The sequence below is a fragment of the Simochromis diagramma genome, unplaced genomic scaffold (assembly GCF_900408965.1).
Source record: "Simochromis diagramma unplaced genomic scaffold, fSimDia1.1 OVJJ01000816.1, whole genome shotgun sequence".
NCBI lineage: Eukaryota > Metazoa > Chordata > Actinopteri > Cichliformes > Cichlidae > Simochromis > Simochromis diagramma.
The window spans coordinates 6,519,703-6,542,042 of NW_024386908.1; the positions used below are offsets into that span (position 1 = coordinate 6,519,703).

At 39.8% G+C, this 22,340-nt stretch overlaps 1 protein-coding gene across 12 annotated transcripts in view; it reads left to right on the forward strand.

The window, feature by feature from the left end:
- nrcama (neuronal cell adhesion molecule a) overlaps positions 1–21,423 on the forward strand; it is a 65,124-nt gene extending 43,701 nt beyond the window's left edge. For 2 of the 12 annotated variants that reach the window (XM_040035149.1, XM_040035151.1), the window contains 31 exons: positions 1,434–1,619; positions 2,082–2,099; positions 2,376–2,481; positions 2,624–2,817; positions 2,949–3,071; positions 3,257–3,427; positions 5,038–5,149; positions 5,281–5,465; positions 5,721–5,852; positions 5,986–6,129; positions 6,254–6,365; positions 6,458–6,624; positions 6,733–6,880; positions 6,961–7,085; positions 7,362–7,391; positions 8,917–9,018; positions 9,168–9,365; positions 9,452–9,522; positions 9,625–9,850; positions 10,146–10,261; positions 11,401–11,608; positions 11,965–12,087; positions 12,212–12,388; positions 12,579–12,611; positions 13,137–13,202; positions 14,403–14,525; positions 14,666–14,821; positions 16,385–16,516; positions 16,608–16,686; positions 17,190–17,201; positions 18,041–21,423. In XM_040035149.1, the coding sequence (XP_039891083.1) occupies positions 1,526–1,619; positions 2,082–2,099; positions 2,376–2,481; positions 2,624–2,817; positions 2,949–3,071; positions 3,257–3,427; positions 5,038–5,149; positions 5,281–5,465; positions 5,721–5,852; positions 5,986–6,129; positions 6,254–6,365; positions 6,458–6,624; positions 6,733–6,880; positions 6,961–7,085; positions 7,362–7,391; positions 8,917–9,018; positions 9,168–9,365; positions 9,452–9,522; positions 9,625–9,850; positions 10,146–10,261; positions 11,401–11,608; positions 11,965–12,087; positions 12,212–12,388; positions 12,579–12,611; positions 13,137–13,202; positions 14,403–14,525; positions 14,666–14,821; positions 16,385–16,516; positions 16,608–16,686; positions 17,190–17,201; positions 18,041–18,275 (3,918 nt within the window). In that variant the 5' untranslated portion in view covers positions 1,434–1,525 and the 3' untranslated portion in view covers positions 18,276–21,423. Of the gene's footprint in view, positions 1–1,433; positions 1,620–2,081; positions 2,100–2,375; positions 2,482–2,623; positions 2,818–2,948; positions 3,072–3,256; positions 3,428–5,037; positions 5,150–5,280; positions 5,466–5,720; positions 5,853–5,985; positions 6,130–6,253; positions 6,366–6,457; positions 6,625–6,732; positions 6,881–6,960; positions 7,086–7,361; positions 7,392–8,916; positions 9,019–9,167; positions 9,366–9,451; positions 9,523–9,624; positions 9,851–10,145; positions 10,262–11,400; positions 11,609–11,964; positions 12,088–12,211; positions 12,389–12,578; positions 12,612–13,136; positions 13,203–14,402; positions 14,526–14,665; positions 14,822–16,384; positions 16,517–16,607; positions 16,687–17,189; positions 17,202–18,040 lie in introns of those variants that run through there. The other 10 variants (XM_040035150.1, XM_040035144.1, XM_040035147.1 and 7 more) reach the window with 10 other exon arrangements.
- The last annotated feature ends 917 nt before the right edge of the window (positions 21,424–22,340 follow it).

A 22,340-nucleotide genomic window follows, 5' to 3' on the forward strand; every position in this document is an offset into this window, starting at 1 on the left:
TGTGTCTTGTTCAGTGGTGGTCGTCTTTCAGCCTTTCTTACCTTGGCCATGTCTCTGAGTATTGCACACCTTGTGCTTTTGGGCACTCCAGTGATGTTGCAGCTCTGAAATATGGCCAAACTGGTGGCAAGTGGCATCTTGGCAGCTGCACGCTTGACTTTTCTCAGTTCATGGGCAGTTATTTTGCGCCTTGGTTTTTCCACACGCTTCTTGCGACCCTGTTGACTATTTTGAATGAAACGCTTGATTGTTCGATGATCACGCTTCAGAAGCTTTGCAATTTTGAGACTGCTGCATCCCTCTGCAAGATATCTCACTATTTTTGACTTTTCTGAGCCTGTCAAGTCCTTCTTTTGACCCATTTTGCCAAAGGAAAGGACGTTGCCTAATAATTATGCACACCTGATATAGGGTGTTGATGTCATTAGACCACACCCCTTCTCATTACAGCGATGCACATCACCTAATATGCTTAATTGGTAGTAGGCTTTCGAGCCTATACAGCTTGGAGTAAGACAACATGCATGAAGAGGATGATGTGGACAAAATACTCATTTGCCTAATAATTCTGCACTCCCTGTATTTGTTTAGAACTACGCAACAGTAGCCGAGGCTCATGTTTCATGTGTAACTTGATATATATGACACACTGGCAACGATGGTGCTTCTAATGTGATATGTATTTGCATGCATGTGCCAATCCGTGTGAGGCTATATCTGCAGCAGAACTGCGATCATTCCAGCCCAGTGCACTCACATGCCATATGTTTACAGGCACGCACGTGGTAGGAGGGACATCTCAGCAGTGCACATGCTATGTTTGAGTGGCTATTTTGTCTGGAGGTCAATAAGATGTGACTGCAGCTAGCGCCAAATAAGTCAACACAAACTGCCCAAGCATATTAGTCTGTGTCTGCTTTTTGGAATATAACACCCAGATGATTAATTCTGACAGCACCTACACTCGGAAGCTCATTGTGCCGGGCCAGTCTGTCTCGCTGGCATTTTCATCAGAAGAGAAAGTAAACGAAATGAAGAAGGACAGATGCATGCACACTGCTAAAGTTGTTTAAGTTGCAAGGATGGGAATCCGGTTTGTTTGGACTTCTCCTGCCAGTGTCTTTACATTGAACGAATGATAGCCTATGCATGACTATGAGTCACTTGCCAAGCATGACTCTAGATACCCAACTTTGGAAATAACCTCGCAGAAAAACTAAAGTAAACTTTCCATTGTAGTACAGAGTAAATATTCAGCTCTATTTACCTGTAGTTCATTTGAATGGATGGACTCTTGCTCACATTATTTAACCGTATTTGTATACATCTGAGGATAGTGCGTGTGCACTTGATTCTGAAATCTTTTATGCCATTAAAATTGCTGAGACAAATCTCAGTAAGTTTTTCTTAGTATTTTTTATTCCTCTGTGTAGTGCAGATTCAGACTTCTTCACGCTGTCTACAACCTTCACCTCTGTTGGACCTAGGGGAAAAGGTTTGCACCGTGCCACTGACACACCTGAGCATGGACAGGAATAGGAAGTGGGTGCCAGGCTTCGGAGCTGTGCTGCTGACACTCCTAAGTCACATGACTTCAGCACTTGAAGTGCCTCTTGATCGTAAGCGTTGCCTTTACATGCTCTGTGATTGTAAGACTTGATGTTACGCTTGTATAATTCTTTTCAAACTAATGGAATTTCAGCGAAATACTTTCATATTGTGGGATAAAGTGAAGATATTTTACCTCATGAAAATGTAGCAATAATCTATTTCTATTCTATCTATTCTATTTCAACTTTGCATGTTTCAGCATGGTGTTTTGCAATGAGATTTTAAGGATTTCTGTTTATCTTGATATCACACAATCTGTTTGAACCGTTGAACGTCTTCATCTACTTTTCTAGCATTTATTGCACCTGCCTTTCTAAACACCCTCCCCTCAAAAAGTGTGCAGGCTCAGTCAAATGCTTAAAAGTACCTGAATCTATTTCACCTGAACCTGTTGTTTAGTCCTTGCAAAAACTAACACCTTTCCTCAATATTCTATTACTGTGGTGTGGCATGTCATGGTGGACAAAAAGCTAAAGTACTGGAAGGATGTAAGTTTCCCCAAACACTGGTGTGGTTTCTGGTGTGGAGTTTTTTAATATTTTGGCGAATGATGTGCATGCACTTATTTCAACACTGTAAAAAGTGGTGCTTTGTAGATGTGATGGTAAGCTGCATGGAGTGTTTCATCTATAAATGTCTTGATTGTCGCTGCTTGTTGCATGCTGCTTGTACATCCTCTGTTTGAACACATTCAGCATTATTCAGCACATTCGGGTTTTGTTGTGCTGTGTATCTAAACTACGCTTCTTTTGGGGTTTCTTCAGTGCCACAGCCCCCTACTATAATATTACAGTCCCCAAAGGATTACATCTTTGATCCACGCGAGAACATTGTCATCCACTGTGAAGCCAAGGGGAAGCCTCATCCCAGGTGAGAGAGTCCCTGCAATGCCTAATGAATGATTTAGTGTCAAATTAGTAATTCAAATTTGCCTGACACATGAATAAATGTGCCATAACATCTTCTTCTGCTCCACGTGTTTCCTTCATGGCTCTATACTTCTTGGTTCTAGCTTCTCCTGGACAAGAAATGGGACTCACTTTGATGTGGAGAAAGACTCCAAAGTTTTAATGAAGCCCGGTTCAGGAACTCTAGTCATTGATATCAGCAGCGAAAGGGCTGAAGCTTATGAGGGAACTTACCAATGCATAGCTAACAATGAGCATGGCACTGCCGTATCTGACAGCATTGTCATCAGGCAATCCAGTAAGTCTTCTCTTTGTATTTAAATGCATAAGCTCTAAAAGCTTGGGCTTTAAAAGTGACGACTAGTTGAGTACAAATAAATATTATCCACTCTGCATTAACCTCTTGGTGTTGATGTTTGTGACTCACAGGGTCCCCCTTATGGTCAAAGGAGAGAAATGAGGCCATCATGGTGCAGAAGGGGGTCTCCCTTGTGCTGCAATGTCGACCCCCTGCTGGGCTGCCCCCTCCTGTCATCTTCTGGATGGATAATAGTGAGTCGTGTGTACATATTTGCAGACATATAAGGTGCAATGACTAAAGAATTTCACCTTCACAAACAAAAGATTGGGTCAATCCTTTCTGACCCAACTGATTTCTGAATGTAGTTGATAAAACAATCTCGTGAGCTAATGGAAGCTTTTTGCATTGTTAAGTTGCTTGTCTCTCACCCTCCCAGACTTTCAGAAGCTACCACTGGATAAACGAGTGTCCCAGGCCCTGAATGGAGACTTGTACTTTTCCAATGTTCTCCCAGAAGACACCAGGAGTGACTACATTTGTTACGCTCGCTTTCCTCATACACAAACCATCCAGCAGAAACAGCCGATTTCAGTCACTGTCCTGGACAGTAAGTCAAAACTGGTTTAAATAAGCAATGGATTTCTCCTTAAAGAAGCCAAAAACTCAATTACTTAAATTAAAAAAGTACCTTTTTCTGAATTTCTCACAATATTTTCTACTGAGCCAAGCTTAAGTCAGCTCAGCATAGATTTCCTTATATGGTCATCTCACATGAAAAGGCAAAGTTTACAAGCACTGAGTTCTGTTTGTGGAAGCCAGATTAGGGGCATCCAATCAGAAAAACGTAGGCTTTTTAATAGGAAGGAACTAAAACGACTTGTTTCAAATAGAAGAGGAACTGAAGGGTTTTTAAAACCATGCAAAGCATCTCAAATGGAATCCTAAACTATGAAGCTGTGCAGCTAGAAATAACTATGGAGCTAAAAAGGTCTGGTCTAAGCTTGCACAAGTCATTTCCAGCATTTCACATTTGAAAACTTTCAGTTTTTATTGTAAACTGAATATTAGTATTTTCTCCTTTGTCAGACACCCTTTTACTTTACAACTTCCTTACTTCACTCTTGCAAAACTGTTGTAGATAAATGTTAGTTTAAGTTTGTCTCCCCTGAGCTCTGTAAGGGCTTTGATTTTATAATGTCCTTATCTCAGTCTCACTAATAATAATTGTGTAATTATTTTTAATTTATTTTATTTATTTGTTGTTGTTGTTTTTTTCAATTATGGCTTTGGGTGACACACATACTTTGCTTTACAATGTAAACTAGGAAATGCATTGCATTTCCTAGTTTTGCATGCTTATGATTCTCTGTTATATTACAGTGGAAACAATGAATGAGACTCTGGCTGCTTTATACAATATCACTGATTTCTATAGTGGTGAGTGCTGGTTTATACCCATTCAGCCCCCTTCAGTGTGAACCCGGCCCTGCTTTTACTGCCCTGCATAACCATATCTGACTTACACACTCACTCACCTTTAACTTGGCCTCAATCCCCTCCTCTGTAAGTAACACTTGCCCTTCCTCAGGTTTCTCCTACTTCATTCAAATTAAACGTTAATCAGTACAAACAAGATACAAAGTGTGATACGAGGTAAAATGCAACTCTATCAATTAATTGTTACTGACAGTTTGTGGCCTTTAAGTAATTATCTATAGTCACAAATTAACGAACATTATTATGTTAACATTATTTTTTATGTAACATTGTTCGTCTCCACCTTGTGAAACTTGATATGGATAATTTGCCATTTTCTGACCTTTCCTGCAAATTCTGGTCCTTTGGTATTTGAACCCTGTATCAAAACATGCTGGCACTGTTCTCTTGACCAAGGCACTTGCTTACAACTGGAGTCAGTCCAGCTGTGCATTTATATGCATGGGTTGTTTACTTAAACAACTGCCCAGGTCTTTCAAAGACATCCCCTTTGCTCTGGTATTGTCTTTATGCTGTAAGTAAAGACTTTCTTTTACATTCTACTGAACCATCTCTCCTGTCCACAATTTGTTTTTCATCAACACTACATTTGCCTCTTCCTTTGCCCTTTGAAAATGTAAATCATCCCTGAGGTTTCTGCTCTGTTTTATAGGAAGAGCAGTGTTAAAGTATAATGTTTTGTTCTGTTGTTGATATGGTCTTGTGCTCTGACCTGTTCAGGCAGCCCAGAGGGCGAGCGTCGTCCTGGTTTTATGCTGCCTCTCGGCACCACCAGCACCAAGATGGTTCTGAGAGGGCAGACTCTGGAGCTAGAATGCATCGCTGAGGGCTTGTAAGTTGGCATATGCAGTAACTACTCTAAGGGTTTATGTTTACTCAAATTAGTGCCGCAGTGTCTGAAAGAGAAGAAAAACTAACTGACTGGAAGAGTTGTTTGCTGTAATCTCTTTTCTTCTGTGATAGGCCGACTCCAGATATCTCGTGGCAGAAAGAAGGAGGAGAGCTACCAAGCAACAGAGTGTCCTACCAGAACTTCAAGAAAACACTGAAGATTTCTGATGTGAATGAAAATGATGCTGGCAACTTCCGCTGCGTAGCCACAAATAACTTGGGCACTGTACACCATACCATCAAGGTCACTGTCAAAGGTAGGCAGATCAGCTCAGTCATGTTACTGATGCCCTTAAATTTGTTTTACAGTATTACCATATTTTATTCTGAACCCCAATTTTTATTCATAAATGCATTCTAATGCAAGCAGATAAATACACATTTGAATCTTCCATTTATAGAAACAACCAGTGTCTTCTCTCCTATATTACGTTGAAAGCTAAAGAAAGATTTATAGTGATAGCTTGTCAAGAATTTCACTGAGCATTTTCAGTCTTGTTCATTATCCCCAGCGGCTCCTTTCTGGGTCAGCATTCCCAGGAACCTGATCCTCGCCCCTAATGAAACTGGCGTGTTGACTTGTCGAGTCAATGGAGAACCCAAACCAAGGATAGACTGGTTTGTCAATGGAATTCCCATAGAGAGTAAGAAAAATTAGATCACTTCTAATTTAAAGCAGGCAAAATAGTAAACTTGATTAGCTGGGGACTGAATTCTCAGTTCCAGCTCATTTTCAATTAAAGATGATGATGTAGAGATCATCTTGCCCTGTGCTAGACACTCCTGAGGACCCCAGCCGCAAGGTGGAAGACGACACTGTGATTCTCAGCAACGTGCAGTCAGGGTCCAGCTCTGTCTACCAGTGTAATGCTTCCAATGAATTCGGCTACCTCCTGGCGAATGCTTTTGTCAGTGTTCTTGGTGAGTTAAAACATATTTATTTCATATTAGAACTGCCCCATACAAATCTTTAGTTAGAAACGATTTGGAAAATGGCCATATTAATGAGTTTTACCAAGCATCTTCTCTTTTTTTCCCTTTAAAGCTGAACCACCAAGGGTCCTCACTCCACCTAACCAAGTGTACCAGGTCATCACCAACAGCCCTGCATTACTACACTGTGCTTCCTTTGGCTCGCCTATTCCAACCATCACATGGTAACTGTCAGCTCATTTGAAATATTATTAGATTTCAAAGCTAAGATGCACTGTACTGTACTTGAGCCGCCTTTCTTGCCATTTCTATGCAGGTTCAAAGACAGTCAGATCAGCATTAAGAATACTGACCCATATGTAATCCATGAGAATGGTACTCTGGAAATAAATGTAGCCCAGCCGCTAAATAGCGGAAAGTACACCTGCATTGCCACAAACAACCTTGGGATCAAGGAGAACCATGTCTTTCTGGAGGTTAAAGGTCAGTATAGTCTAATCACAACTCAGACAGTGACATTGGTGGTTCAAATCTTCTTTGTCAGTGGGTATTAGGTTATCAGCGGTGACATAATGGTTATCCATTTTGCAGAGCCCACTCGTATCCTGAAGCAGCCAGAGTACAAGGTGGTGCAGAGAGGAATGAGCGCTGTCTTTGAGTGTAAAGTCAAGCATGACCCTTCCCTAATCCCCACCATGACCTGGCTCAAAGACAGAGGAGAGTTGCCTGATGATGAGAGGTACGCCCAACCATCGAGACTGCACTTATTCTGTTGACTCTGTAGAAATACCTGATGTTATTTCTTGTTAATACTTTCAGGTTCGAGGTGGACACTGATAGTCTGACCATCAGAGACGTGACTGATGATGATAAGGGGACTTATACTTGCATCATGAACACCACCCTCGATCAGGACTCAGCCAGTGCCATGCTGACTGTTGTCGGTACGTTCTCACCTTAATTTATTAACGTAGTTATCATTTAGCTCTAACACAGATCCAGAGGCTTTTTTGCTTTCCTGCTTCTATTGTTTGATTTCCCCCCCCCAATTATAACCCCTTTTGGTTCCTTAATTGCACTGAAACATTAGTTTTTACTCCTCAAGCTGTAGTTACATTCCTAAAATAACATTACCATTGAGATCTTTCTGCTGTTTCTTAAATGTCTGTCCCTAACTTCTAACCCTCTTCTTGCACTTTGCTCCTGCTTTTCGCTGTCAGAGGCGACTCCTACTCCTGCAATTGTCTACGGTAAACAATGTCCACATTGTCGCAATTTGTAGCTTCCATTAGCTTAACTCATTGTGTGTGTCCTTTGGCTACTTCCTTTCATGGTGTACATTACTTTTATACTACTTGAATTTTGGCAGTCTGCTGTCTCAAATCAAACACACAAGTAATTAAAGTTGCCTTTGCAGTGTTTCACCTGCTGCTGTCATGCTAGCTACTGCATTTTATGTACTTTTGCAAAGTGTAGTGCGTTTAACAATATGGAAGACATCATTTTAACACACACGAACACTAAATTCTGATGACACATCGTATGTAATGTGAGGTTTTACCTGCAACACCTGAACAAATCTGGTGCTGTTCGCTAACTAGCAGTAGTATCATCATCAGTGTTGTCAGGTTGGTCACAGTCAACTGCTAAAACTGTACAAAATTCTACAAAATAATACTATTTTCAAGTTAATTAAGTAATTAAACTGTAACAATCATAGCTTAACGGGTGGGCCAGTCTGAACAAAACTTTGCAAAAACTTTTGTCACACATGCAGCGCTGCTTAACATCTATTTGGTTTGTTTTTTTGTTTTTTAAAGATTTATTAAAAATCCCAGTTCTTGATTATTTTTATTTATTTATTTATTTTTATTCAGCGTATGTTGCCCGTGTACAGAACCACCCATAGGGCAGGCTTTTGCTCTTTTGCTAGTAACTTTTGATGAGCTGGTGTTGATGATATAAAGCTAGTCCTGGTGATGAAGATCACACAGGTTTTGGTCAAGATCATTAATTAAAAGCTGTTTTTTTATTTAATATATGAATGGAAATGCCCTCTTTTTTTTAATGATATTACACAGTTTCATTTGGTCTAGTAGTTAGTTTTTAAATATATGTTTAATGTTTTTTCAGTTTGTACATACATACATCACAGAGCTTATATGCAACATACATATTTGCATAAATGAGACACATTTTGACATGTTTTACTCAATTATATAAAAATGCATTATTTTAAAAGTGCCTGTCATAAAAAATGATAAAGTTGCAAAAACTGTCACAAAAATTTGGATATAACAGTCCTAACTTTTGCCAATAATGTGCAGCGTTCGGCTATTTGACTGTGATTGACCCATTAACCTTTTGACCCTGCAGTCTGATTATTTCTGGTCAATTTTGTCTTAAAACTTGCCATAAACTTTAAATCCCACCATACTTGCATAGAATGCATGTGAGCATTTTAAAAGTTTTTCGTCACTGTTAATGATCGGTACATTTGCACCCACGTTTTCAATATTTGGACCTCTCCTCAGGACTGTGTGAGTGCATGCAAACTGTTGACTGACATTCATGTTTTTTAAATAAGAAAAACACAGTTAATGATGTAATCCGGCTAACAAATGTTGGTGTTAACCTCACTAGCTACCCATCAAAATACCTGCTGTACATTTCATTTACTGCTGTTATGTTTTTAATTGTGGAAAGGTGTTGTATTGGTGCCAAATTTTATATGGAAACAGAAGCAAGGTACTAAATTTCTTATTGCATTCACAGAGAAACCTGACCCTCCGACTGACCTGGAGCTGACAGACCAAACAGAGAGGAGTGTCCAGCTCACCTGGACCCCAGGAGATGAAAACAACAGTCCTATAGAGAGTATGAAATTCTTAGTGTTGGAGCAGTTTGCTCAGACTGTACTATCGGCAGAGATGATTTAACCTACAGTAATTATGACCTGTACAAATGAAAACAAAGTTTCTGCTGTTAAAAACATTCGTGACATCTGAATCTTTTATCTTCTCCAGAATTTCTGATCCAGTATGAGGATCTTCTCCACCAGCCAGGAGTTTGGACAAACCTGACAGAGGTTCCTGGTACTAGCACCACAGCACAGCTGCACCTCTCTCCATACGTTTACTACTCCTTCAGAGCGCTGGCTAAAAATCGTGTCGGCTATAGTGAGCCGAGCCAGTCCTCACGTCAATATAGGACCAACCCTGCAGGTAAAAGTCACTGAAAATAGAAATATGTTAATCATCTTAACACAAAAATAAGTTCAGACTGAACCAGGATTCTTTGGTTTTCTCAGCTCCTGATGAAAACCCATCAGGTGTTCAGGGAGTAGGAACCGAGCCAGGCAACTTGGTCATCTCCTGGACAGTGAGATGGTTTTAATTATATTTCAGATTGATTTGAGTGTTAGCCTAAATGTATTGTATAGATGGAATATGCAAGTACTAATTAACATTACTCTCTGTGTAGCCACTCACAGGACTCCAGTCCAATGGGCCCGGTCTGGAATATAAAGTGCAGTGGAGACAGAAGGATGCTGAGAAGGAGTGGTCAGCACAGAATGTGGCCAATGTATCCCAGTGGGTTGTGTCTGGAACTCCAACATATGTGCCCTATGAAATCAAAGTTCAAGCTTTCAACGATTATGGTGTCGGGCCTGAACCTGAAGTGGCGTTTGGATACTCTGGAGAAGACTGTAAGTGCATTCTGTGGAAATACGTTTCTTTTCGGTATTAGATCAGAACTATGGAAGATAGAAAAAGATAAAGCAGACTGGGAAGTTTGAGAATGAGCATCTGTTGTTTAAGGTTTCAATAACAGGCGCTGTAACCCTTGTCATTTTGTTTTATAGTATTGGTCAAGTCATAAATAAGTCTAGTTATGTGACATACTATAAAACCTTACTGTGTTTACTATTACAAGACCACGATCCATCACCACAGTGTTTTCAAACTGGTTCAACTTAATATTTCATATTCTCTGTTGTGCAGTGCCTTTGTCTGCTCCAGAGAGTGTGCAGGTCATGGTTCATAACAGCACACTGGCAGAAGTACACTGGGAGCCCATATCACCGCCCTCTGTCAGAGGAAAACTACAGGGATACAAGGTATTGTCTTATGCCACATTTCCCCCTCCATCACAGAGATGTCAAAGTAGATGTCCCAATCTTATGACATTAATGTCACTTATAAATACAACCAACACTATAGATACTATGAAAATAGTCCTTCTTGAGTAGTTGGGTCCCAGTTTCCCTTGAGAAGTACCTTAATTTTTTTGTGGCATAGATTCAACAAGGTGCTGGAAACATTCGTCTGCTGCCCATTTTTCAGCTGCACAACCAGCTCAAAGTATGCCAAGAACATTTTCCCTACAACACTACACCACCTCTAACAGCCTGAACCTTTTATACAAGCCAAGATGGAGTCATGCTTTCATGTTGTTCACACCAAATTTTGACCTCAACATTTCAATGTTTCAGCAGAAAACAAGATTCATCAGGGCAGGCAACATTTTTCCGATCTTCTGTTGTTCAACTTTAGTCAGACCATGTGAATTGTAGCTTCAGGGTTCTGTTTTAGCTGAGAGGACTGGCACCAATTGTGGTCTTCTGCTGCTGTGCTTTCAGAAATGGTCTTCTGCAAACCTTGGTTGTAACAAGTGGTTATTTTTAAGTTCTTGTTGCTCTCCCACCAAAGCAAAACCAAAACAGTCTGGCTATTCTTCTTTGACCTTCTTCTTCTAGAATCAACAGGCATTTTTTCCCCGAGAACTGCCGCTTACTGGATATTTTCTTGTTTTCCTTTTATTGCTATATGATTTTTTTTTTTTTAAATCATTTTTTGTATATTCTAAGAAGTAGTTGATCCCAGCAGATTAGCAGCATCTGGCACCAACATCCATTCTGATGCTAGGTTTGAACTTCAGCAGGTCATCTTGACCATGTCTACATGGCTAACCCTACGAAGGTGCTGGCATGTGATTGGCTGCTTAGATATTTGCATTAACAAGCAGTTGAAAAGGTGTATCTAACAAAGTGACTGGTGAGTGTATGTCTGAATGAGTGTAGTATAGGAAGTAAGGAAAAAGAAAGAAAAAAGTTACTTTGAGCTTTGAAGGAGAGCCAAAAAGCTTTTCTCTGTTTTTTTTTTTACTGAGAATCACTTTAATTCTCCTGTTTTGTGTTGGGGAACCTGGTTACAACATCACAATGATTCATTTAACTCTTGGTGTGTTTTTCTCCAGGTATACTACAGGCGAAAGCATGGTTTGCATGAGACAGAAGAGGAGACTGATCAGGAAATGCAAGTTTTGACTTTCAGTGGAAACCGAAGTGAGGGACGATTGCCAGGCCTCCAGCCTTACAGTGTCTATAGTCTCTCTATCAGAGTCCTTAATAACAAAGGAGAAGGGCCTTCTAGCCAAAGCAAGACATTTGAGACACCTGAGGGAGGTGTGTATGTCTTTCGGTCCAAAGAAGAATAAAAAAAAACTTGTACTGTAATAGGATGCCAAGTTCCTCCAAATTTTAAATGGATCACCACACTTTGAATGTTGCTATACTACAATATCTTAAATGTACATATTAATACAAAATATATATTTTACCTGCTGCTAGTAGCACTGTTTGTACTAGTAAGACAGCCTACCAAATACAAGGGCACACAGAGCCAACATCCAATTAAAGCCTTAACAGTCATACAGGTTCATGTACTCCTTAGCCACTATTATATGACCTTCAAATATAAAATATTTGTATCCTGCTCATGTAGCCAACAGACTCAGAGTTAATTCTGGTTTTGTTTTCAGTCCCAGGGCCTCCTTCTTTTCTCAGTGTAATCAACCCTGGTTTGGACTCTCTCACTCTGGAATGGGGCCCACCAATTAACAACAATGGACGTCTCACTGGATACATTCTGAAATACCAACCAGGTAGGATTTGCAGTCCCCTTCAACTTTAAGTATCGCCACAGTATTATGCAGCATTTTTGCTTTTTCCTTTCAACTTTCATCTTTGCATTTTCCAATTGTTGGCTGTTTCTTGCCGTGTCTGCAGTCAACAATACCAGCGAACTGGGACCAGTCCAGGTCATGACCTTTCTAGCCAACGAGACCACCATTACTCTGAGTAACCTGAACTCCAGCATGCTCTACAAGTTTTACTTAAGCGCAAAGACAAACAAGGGCTCTGGCCCCATCATCACAGAGGAGGCTTTCACAGTCATGCATACAAGTGAGTCCTGTGTCCAAGAACTTGAAGTTTAAGCATTTAACTTAAGGTGAACCAAATAAAAGCTCAATAGGAAGAAAACGTTTTAAAGCAGCCTAACCATAGCCACAGTGCAGTGACAGATGTCAGGAATTCTGTAAAAATGACAACCCTGAGGAGGTTCTGTCTCTTTCTCTTTCTCTCTTCCTTGAAGCTCGTACTCGGCCCACTGTAGAGGCAGGCAAAGGTAACCCAAGTTTGCCACTGGAAGTATCTGCATGCTAATTACATTAATGGATATTAGAAACGAAAACAGCCCTAGCATAGATGTCATGTTTATTGTACTTTTCCCTGCATGTTAAGGTAATCCAATAATTGTGAGAAACCATGCTTGTGTCCTGTTCTGTAAGAATAGGTCGTTTTTACACAGTCACACGGTGTGAAATATAGGATTTCTATGTTGTAAAATGATATTTTCTTTCATCTTTTAGTATGTCTCTTCTTTAAATGAGCAGATTCCTTTTGCATGATGGTTTGAATTCCAGCGCTAACATTTATGCTATAAACTGACTGTTTTTATAAACAAAGTAGAAATTTATTTGCTGCAGAGTTGCTCATTTTTCTTTGTGTAGATACAGAGCTGGATCAGGTGCTTCATTTTAGCTTTCAGTATTAAGAAGCGTTGCCACGCTTTAACTCTCCGTGTCAGTACTGTATGCTCTTTGTTGTGATGCTTATGTATTTTGTCTCACTCTTTTCCGTGTTCTTTCAGGCCCCACAGAGCCCCCTCACCCAACTTCCCCCATCACTCAGTCTCTGCATTCCCCGTTTCACAAGGGTACAAGCACTCCCTGTGTCCCTTACTCCCTCCCCCACTATCTCCCCATGAACTCAGTCCTGCAGAAATGATCCATCTTAGTAATTTTAGCTTAGCGACTTTACTCAAATGTGATTTCGTGATGGTAATGAACTAGCTTATCACTGATACAATTTTTGTCATTTTGCCTCTGTGCACCACTACAGTGGATTTTAAATCAAACAATCAAGATGTTATTGAAATGCAGTTTTAATTTATGGGGTTTAACAAAAGTATTGTAATTACTGTTTAGGAATAACTGCGATTTCTTGCCTCTGAGAAAGTCTTCAGCTTCAGTGAAATGTTTTACTGGCTTTTCAGACTACTGATGGCCTCCTTTATTTGCATCGACAGTCCGCATACTGAGACCTCCAGTGAAGAGATATCAAATGCAAGTTCAGCACTTTGGCACCTAAGTCCAGATTTTTCATTAGCTAAATTTCTCATAGAATAATGAGCAAAACAGGTCTCACATGGCAATGAAACTGCTTATGAGTCAATTGCGTCTCAGAAAACAGCTGTAATTCCTAAACAGTTAATATAATATTGAAATTCTGAACTTTAATCATATCTTGAATGATTGGTTTAATATCCACTGTGGTGGTGTACAGAGGCAAAACTGCCACAAGGTCACAAAAAAGTAATTAAAAAAAAAAAAAAGCTCAGAAAATATTGCTAGTAATATTAACCACCTGATTGGTGTTTTATTGAGATGGACATTTTTGTAGCAGCTAACCTGACCTGTTTTTAATAATGTAACAGGAGTTTAGAATTGCACAGCGTTGTTACTTATTTTGTAATTCTTTTCTTGATTTTATTTTGTAACGTTAAAGCTACAGTACTTTGTAGACTTTTAACTTTAAGTTTCCAAAGATAAATGTTCACTTTATATATTGAGCCAAAACATAACAACAATGGCCTTTTTTAAAGCTTGCCTGTGGTCCACTTTACCACATGTGGTGGAAAAAACTACCAAAGACACCAGCTGTTTAATACATGCTGGCAAATTGTTCTGGAGATGTTCATAGATGTAAACATTGATATAATTTTACTTATTTTACTGGATTTATTCTAGATTAATGTAATTTAGTAAGTTGAAAATGTAGGTGTCTTCAAAAAATGTGTACTTTTTATGTTTTATATTAGCAAAAAACACATTTTCTCTCTCTCTTCGGTGCCCAGCGCCTCCTGTGGGTCGTGCTTTTGGTACAGTTAACACTTCTGTATCAGAGGACAGTGCAGTGATCAGTTGGGAATACTTTGGACACCATAAGAATGTATATGTGGAGTATATTGTTGAGAACAGTAAGGCTTTCTCTTGTATTTCAAAGCATCAGTGCATGTCTTGACTTGCTTACAACTGACTAGATCTGATTTTTCAAAATTAGCATTTATCCCAGTATCAGATTCCTGAATCTAATTCCTTTCCACTGCCTCGATTCCAGGTAAAGAGGAGTGGAAAAAGGAGTTTGCAAACGGTTCACACTCACATACAATAAAAGGTTTAAAGCCGGGAACTTCCTATAGGGTGAAAGTGATAGCTAAAGATGCAGCCGACCCGACAGTCCACAGCACAGACGAAATGTTGGTTACGGTGCCAGGTGAGGCAGCATGCCTCGACATAGATGGTTTTTGTTTTCAGTGCCTGCTTCATCTTTTTTTTTTCCCCTTCATCATCAGATTTAGTTTGTTACACTCAGACATGAATGTACGGTAGTTAGTTAGCGTACAAGCATGTCAGGAGTTGCCATCAGTAGCCTCTGGTCTAATGCATGTCATTTAAAGTCGTCACCGCAATGCCCATTATTACCTTTGTAACTCTTTTAATTTTGTTGTGTTAGTGCCTACATGCATTGAGGATCAGAACTGCTGAAATAAAAAATTAACAAAGACAGAAACACGTGACTCTGTAAAACAAAATAATACCCTCCACACCCATATTTCTTTGCCCTTTTTCAGGCACTTTTAGCTTCTTCATCTTGCAAATGAGTGACTATCCAGTTTAACTGAACACCTCATTTTTCCAGTAATCTTCACCAACATAAAAAATTAGACCTCTAAGGTGCACACTTTGCACACAACGACAGCAACCTAGTTTCAATACTAAAACAACAATGTCGAAAAAAAATCGAAAAACAGAAATAATTTAGTCTGGCTAAATAAATAGGAAAATGTAAAGGTAAGTATATATGAAATTAATACAATTGAAAGTAGATAGAAGCAGAAAATTTATAGAAAAGTAAATACGTACAGAAGTAAACACATCTTACTGTGATCCACAAGGTCTCTGCTTGTGGATTATATGGTCACGCTGTCTGACAACCACCCAGCAACAGAAAAAAACATCACAGAACAAACAATATTGTTGCAAGAGCATGTATCAATGCATTAATATTGTGTGTATTTGTGTTTTGCATTCTTTTTCATGCATTAAAGACAATTTTGATAAGGAGAGATCATTTGGAAGAACTGAATGTGATTTACTGAGATACAGAATTCAATTAAGCTACTTGGTGATTAGACTCTGATAACCTGTCATAGCAGGACAGAATCTCAGCGGTGATAAGAATTAGGACAAGACCCACCGTAGTGTAAATGCTGGTGGTGGTGAAGATGAAGATGAAGGCTTGGATGAGACGGATTGCACGAAAGCAGATTGAAAGAAGAGTGCTGAGATTTGAAGTATGCAAAATAGAGGCCAATTGGCTCTGTTCTGTGGGGTGGGGAAAGAAAATGATTGGACTAGAGTAATGATGTCAGCGTTGTCAGTTTGACACCGTAGGAAAGTGGAAGTGATATAAAGAATAGGCTAGCAGTTTGAGCACTGACAGCAGTAGTGATTACAGATCTTCCTTATTGAACATCACCATAAGCGTCATAATAATTTATTTAAAGTCATTTATTTATTCCCCAATTATAGATTTTTTTTTAAATTTTGGCTGTTTTGGTCCTCCATATAAATCGTCATATTAACCCATTTCACAGTTCCATCCTGTGTTTACAGCTTCTGTTAATCTCAGTGTTGCTCAGCATGAAGAGGACAGTTTCACTGTTATAGGAGCCTAGAAGTACATTTTGAGCTGACACTTAATGTTTATTTTATTTCTGTGAACTTCTCCCCACCCGTTTTTCTTTCTTTCTTTCCTCTTTCTTTCTTTCTCCAGCTGTAGCCAGCCGGCAGGTAGACATCGCTACCCAGGGCTGGTTTATTGGACTGATGTGTGCCATCGCTCTCCTCATCTTGGTGCTTCTAATAGTGTGTTTCATCAAGAGAAACAAGGGTGGCAAATATCCAGGTAAACCACACATTATCTGTGTGCATTATGAGTCCAAGCCTGTAGTCGGGAATGCGCAGAAATTTAAATCAATTGCTGTTGAAACTGACAGTGAAAGAAAAAGAAGACGCTCACCAAGACCCAGAGATCCAACCCATGAAGGAGGATGATGGGACATTTGGAGAGTACAGGTGAGAGACGTTCTTCAGTCAGAGAAGCATGGTTAAAATAGGACCAGAGCAGTGTATGAGCGTTCTCTTTGTGTTGGTCCATTGTGTCCTGACTGGGCTGTTTGTATATGTAGAACATTTTACCAGGCTGCAGAAACACTCCCCCCTCCAGACTCGATTACCAAACACTCCACAGAGGCAAGGCGAAATCCAAACTACTCTGCTTTGACTCTTACATTTACCAACTCACCTGCACATTGCCCATCTAATATAAAAAAAGCTTTTTCATATTATACAATATGTAAATTTTAACAAGTTGTTTCATCTCTGGCCTCTTAAATTGTATACTAACTGCTCTTAAAACAAATGAGATCTTGCATGCTTCGACTAGCAGAGCTGAAAGCGCTGTCTGTTTCCAAAAAAAGCTCACAAAAAATAGACACTCACCGTGGCTCATGAATTGCTTTTCATGTGTCCTTCCACTTTTATCTTTCTGTTTTGTTTTTCGGGGGGGAGGGGTTTAGGTCGATGGAGAGGTAAGACAAGATGCGATAAAAGCAGCATGCAATTCAAGCAACCTATAAAACCTCCTTGAGTTTCTGATTAAAGAGAAAATGAAGGCAGAGACTACTGTGTCATGATGCTCATTATAGTACCAGCATTAACACTCCAGATTTACCATTTAATATTACTGCTTTAACTGCTTCTAGCTCCCTTCATTTTATTGTTTTAATAATGATAATGTCTTTAATATCTCCATTAAGTGCTAAAGTACTTGTATGATCCTCACTGTAGCTGCCATAGTATTGAATAAAACTCAATGTGTTAATACAGGTGGAGCGTGACAAAATGGTTTAAATGATGCTGTTTGCATTTTGGATCCCTGCATGTAAAGCGAAAGCATATTGACTGAAAACGTTTCAGAAATTGCATTCGGATGCAGGTACATTGCAAAGGACTGAACGGCACGTATTTGCAAACTCCTCTTGCAGCGCTGCACCCGGACTTGAACCACCACAGCACTAACACCCTAAATGATATTTAACTGAGCTGCTCCACTGTACAATAACAGTGCCACAACATGTAATGTATCACTTACCCCATGATTTTGCTCATTTTAAGTTTTTAGTTTAAAAAAGTAATCACTTGTGGATGTATTTGCACACTTGAAGTGACCTTCATCAAAATGTGTACCAAAGATGGCATAAAGTTGCAGTGATATTGTCACTGTGGTAAGGTATGCTTGTGCAGTGGAAAAGCCAGACTGCTTATGTGCTTGAAGAGCCTGTTTTCTTTCTAAAAGGTTATGAGAAGTGCAGAAGACGTTCTGCAAGCTGCACGAGTTCTTTCTCAGCCATCTTCCTACTCCTTACAGTGACACTGAGGACCACAAGCCGCTGAAGGGTAGCCGGACGCCGTCCAACGGGACGGTGCGGCGTGACGAGAGCGACGACAGTCTGGTGGATTACGGTGAAGGTGGGGACGGGCAGTTCAACGAGGACGGCTCCTTCATCGGCCAGTACAGCGGCAAGAAAGAAAAAGACACGCATGAAGGCAACGAGAGCTCGGAGGCCCCGTCGCCTGTCAACGCCATGAATTCATTTGTCTAACAAAGGGCCACGGCCTGGCTGCAACGCTTGCTTCAGCCACTCCCTTGTCACCCTGGCAAATGTGACCATCTCTGTGGTGACAGCTGCTAAGGTGACAGTTGTTGTGGACACCTACCTTAACCCCTTGGTGGTTCTCACTCCGGTGGCCATGGCTAACTGTCACCAAGACTGCTGACACGACCTCATCCCCACACCTGCCAGCCCCGGTCACACTGTGACCTCCACTCATCAAGACGCACTCAACATGGCAAAGACCGGCTCCACATCACCCATAACCATTGAAAGAAGGTGTGAAATGAGGGAAGGAGAGAGCAAACAGTACAGAAAAGCAAAAGGAATGTACCCGAAGGGGTTTTTACCACTCAGACTGAGCACGAATCTTTTAAGTGTGTTAGTGCCATTTGATATCCTTTGCAAAATATACAAGATATGAAATATCAAAAAAAGATATATTATATCAAGCTACAATACATAACCAGAAGGCAGGCAAAAAAAATGCATCCAATCCCATTCATAAACATGTGCATGGAGTAAATTGTGATCCTAATAAGCGTTTTACCACACTCGTGTCAGTTGTTGCAGAGGTAAGCTGCGTGTTGAAACTGTATACCATGCACGCCTACAAGCAGCTGGGTATGTCTTTTATTGTTTCCTTTTTTTTTATCAGTCAGAAAGTGTCAAATCACGTATGATATATAGAGGGAAAAAAAGACAGCAGTGTCTTTGCAGAGACTGCTGTGAAATGTGTGACTCCAAGTAGAAGCTAGCATAGGTTTTTGACCTTTTTTGTACATATGTGGTAGAAGAAGAAGAAAGCTATATTTTAAGGACAGGTATGTCTATTTGCGGTCATTAAAAACCTGGCTAGACATTAGATAAGCTCAGCTTTCAGCCACTTATCACACCAGCCAGCTAGCCAGACCTCCCACACTTAACTGCAGTCGGCCTCCCATTCTTTTCTTTTTTGCAGTCTTTTGTGTTTTTCCCAAGCCTGCGCTTCTTCTCACTGATCTCTTAAGTGGTGATTGATCCAGTGTCATTGCCAGGTGCTTCCACCTCGAGTTGTGGCCCCTGCGCAGGCCTCTGTTTTACGTGGACAGAGCTAACCGCTACCCCAGCACTGCTTCCAATAGCATTCCTTCTTGCATATGTGCTGTGCGTACTGTGCTGCAAATATGTCGCATTTAGAGAAAGGTTCACAGAGAGATGGTGCAGCGGTGTCTGGATGTTTGGATGTTAATGATTGAGAAGCTCTCAGCACGGTTTCTAGTGCCTTTGTAGTGAACGGCAACCTGATTCATAGTTACATCCTTCCTTCATACATGAGACAGACCAGAGCTCAGAGCAGTTCAAGAAGTCTACAGCTGCGATGCATTCAGAATACCACCCGACCTTACCTTAATAACAGCTTTAAAAGCTACGCGAGTGTTCAACACCGCAAAAAAATGCGCTTCAGGATTTCGCTGATAATAAAGTTGTTCATAGGGGAACATTAAAACTAAGACCATTTTATCAGCTGTAATGCCACTAAATATTGTATGTGGGCTAGTTATTTAAAAAAATAGCCTCTTTCATTTTGGAGTCCAGGGTTCCTACACAGTGCTATAAACGTGACTTGATTTGAACAATTTTGATGTTACACAGTGGCGTTTGTTGTGAGGGATCGCTTCCACCTATAGATTGCTATGCCCTTGTTGACAATCATATTATCCAGCTACCATCGGCTCACAGTGTATACGCATCATATAATCATACCATCCAGCTATGAACACTCGATAATAAAATGGGAAAAATGTGTCATGTGTACATTTCAAACTTCTCCCAACCTGTTGGGAGCACTAAACAACTGCCAACCTTCTCACCAGGTAACCGCCAGTCGGAACCAGACTCAACATCTGGAATAGACTTACATTTGCTGGTAGCGCTTAGAAACGACGCGGTCATAAAAATGATACTGAATGTGAAAACAGGTGTATCTGTTCATGTGAAAATATTGCTTGTTTCACTCCAAATGGTAAAACACACTGGTGACTTCGGTTTATGCATTCAACCCTTATGCTGTATGTCGTCTCAGTCTGAGCGCAGTGAGTTTTATATTACTGTAAAATGAATGAAGCTTAAGTGTGAATGTCCGGGTGCACGAGAGTGAGCGTGTGCACCACATGCATGCTACCGCGTTGCAGCGTGCCCAATGTATGCCGTTGCTTTCTGTTTCCATTGGTACCAGTCTATAATTCCAATGTGCGTCAAGCAGTCTGCTCCCACTCTCAACAGGACATGCAAAACTTTCTTTCCTTTCCTTTTCTTTTTCAGAGAACATTTCCATGTGTTGGGTTTATCATAACTTGCATCAAGTTTTTAGGTTGCAACGTGTCAGCTTTCCACGTGTAGATATTTCTGTTGCATTTTTGTAAATAATACTTTGAATTGAGCACGTTGAGGTCAAAGGTGAGAGCTAGACCTCAGTCAGTTCAGTGTGAGATGGGACTATTTACAGTTATCATTCTTTTTCATTTGGTGTGAAGTTATTTTATATTTTAACCCGTCAGGTGACTTTGCAAATGTTTAGCCGATCAGGTATCAAAGGAGATTATTTAACTTGTGACTGAGCTCTTGTGACACCTGTATTGTTTCTGTTTTAGACAGTTCATGCACATTTTCTGTATTTTTTACAAATAAATTAAAAAAAAAAAAAAGGCACACAGTTAAATAGGCTATATCATTTAAAATAAACACATGCATCTATTTTGGGACAACACCGTGTGGGTGGATGTAGCTTGCACAAGAACTATTGTCCTAAACTAGACATCAGTTAAAAATGATATCCTTTTAAAGCGTGTGCATCCAAAAAGAAGACAAAAAACCCCAGAATTAATATTAATTGGGAGCATATGGAAATATGGTCAGCATGGATTTATAACCGAACTGGCAAATTGGAGTGTGAATACACCAGAAACGATGTTCTAGTTACTGGTTAACATACAGTAGGCTACACAGTATATGATATGACATTCTGGTTAATGTTAACGCTACACGGGAAGCATGAAAGGCTGTCAAAATGGTTTACTCTACGATATAATATTGCAAAATATTTTGTATTTTAAATGAAGTTTAAAAAAATGAAATAAATGTTGGTTTCAGGATTCCACAACTGGTATGTTTTTCTTTGACTTTGTACAAGGGGTAAAACATAAAGTGTGTATGTGCGTGTGTGTGGCGCCACCTAGTGCATGATTTGTCTTTTCTCCAGCTAATGACCAGCAGAGATTAACAACTGAAAGTTAATCCTCACAAGATTAACATACATCTGGGGCACCGCATGTGTGGTGTGTGTGCTTTATTCAAATTCCTCTGTAACACTGGTTTCCATTGAAAAGGAAATCCGTGTAAATATGACAGCTATCAGAGAAGATGACTACAAAATTCAAAACCCAGCATATAGGCATACACAGTATTAAGGCAAAAAAGACTGGAAATCCAAATTTGAAAACATGTATACAAATGATGACAACACACATTAACAATTTTATTAGACCTTCATCCAGTGTAAGGCTTATCCCACAGCCTAAATTGACAGTATTATTAATCACCAGAATAATTTTTGATTCACCAGTATGTGCAAGCGCTTTAATCTGAATTATATTTTTAATGCTAAAATATAATTATTGTCATCACCCATGGCTTTTCAAATGTGCTCTTTTATTTTTTTTTAAAAAGCAAAAAAATAAAAAAAAATGTAAAACACTATAATATTGTTTGATTATGATGCCAAACTACAGTTATTCACTTGTATACTTGTAATCAAAAATATTTGTGTTTTCTTGCTTTTAAGACAGGTGGTCTGATAAATTTGTTAAACACTGTAAGTGCATGCAGTGGACTAGACAACATATTTATTTTTAGGCTAATGTGTTAGCTATTCTTTAATCACACTGTGGATCAAATCATTTTCTCCCATAAGTCTCATCCTGTAAATCCTGTGAGGAGGACTGTCTGGAGGACCCTCAGTGTGTAAAAGTGCAGTAACTGCAGTACTGATACAAACATCTGATATACTTCAGTTTT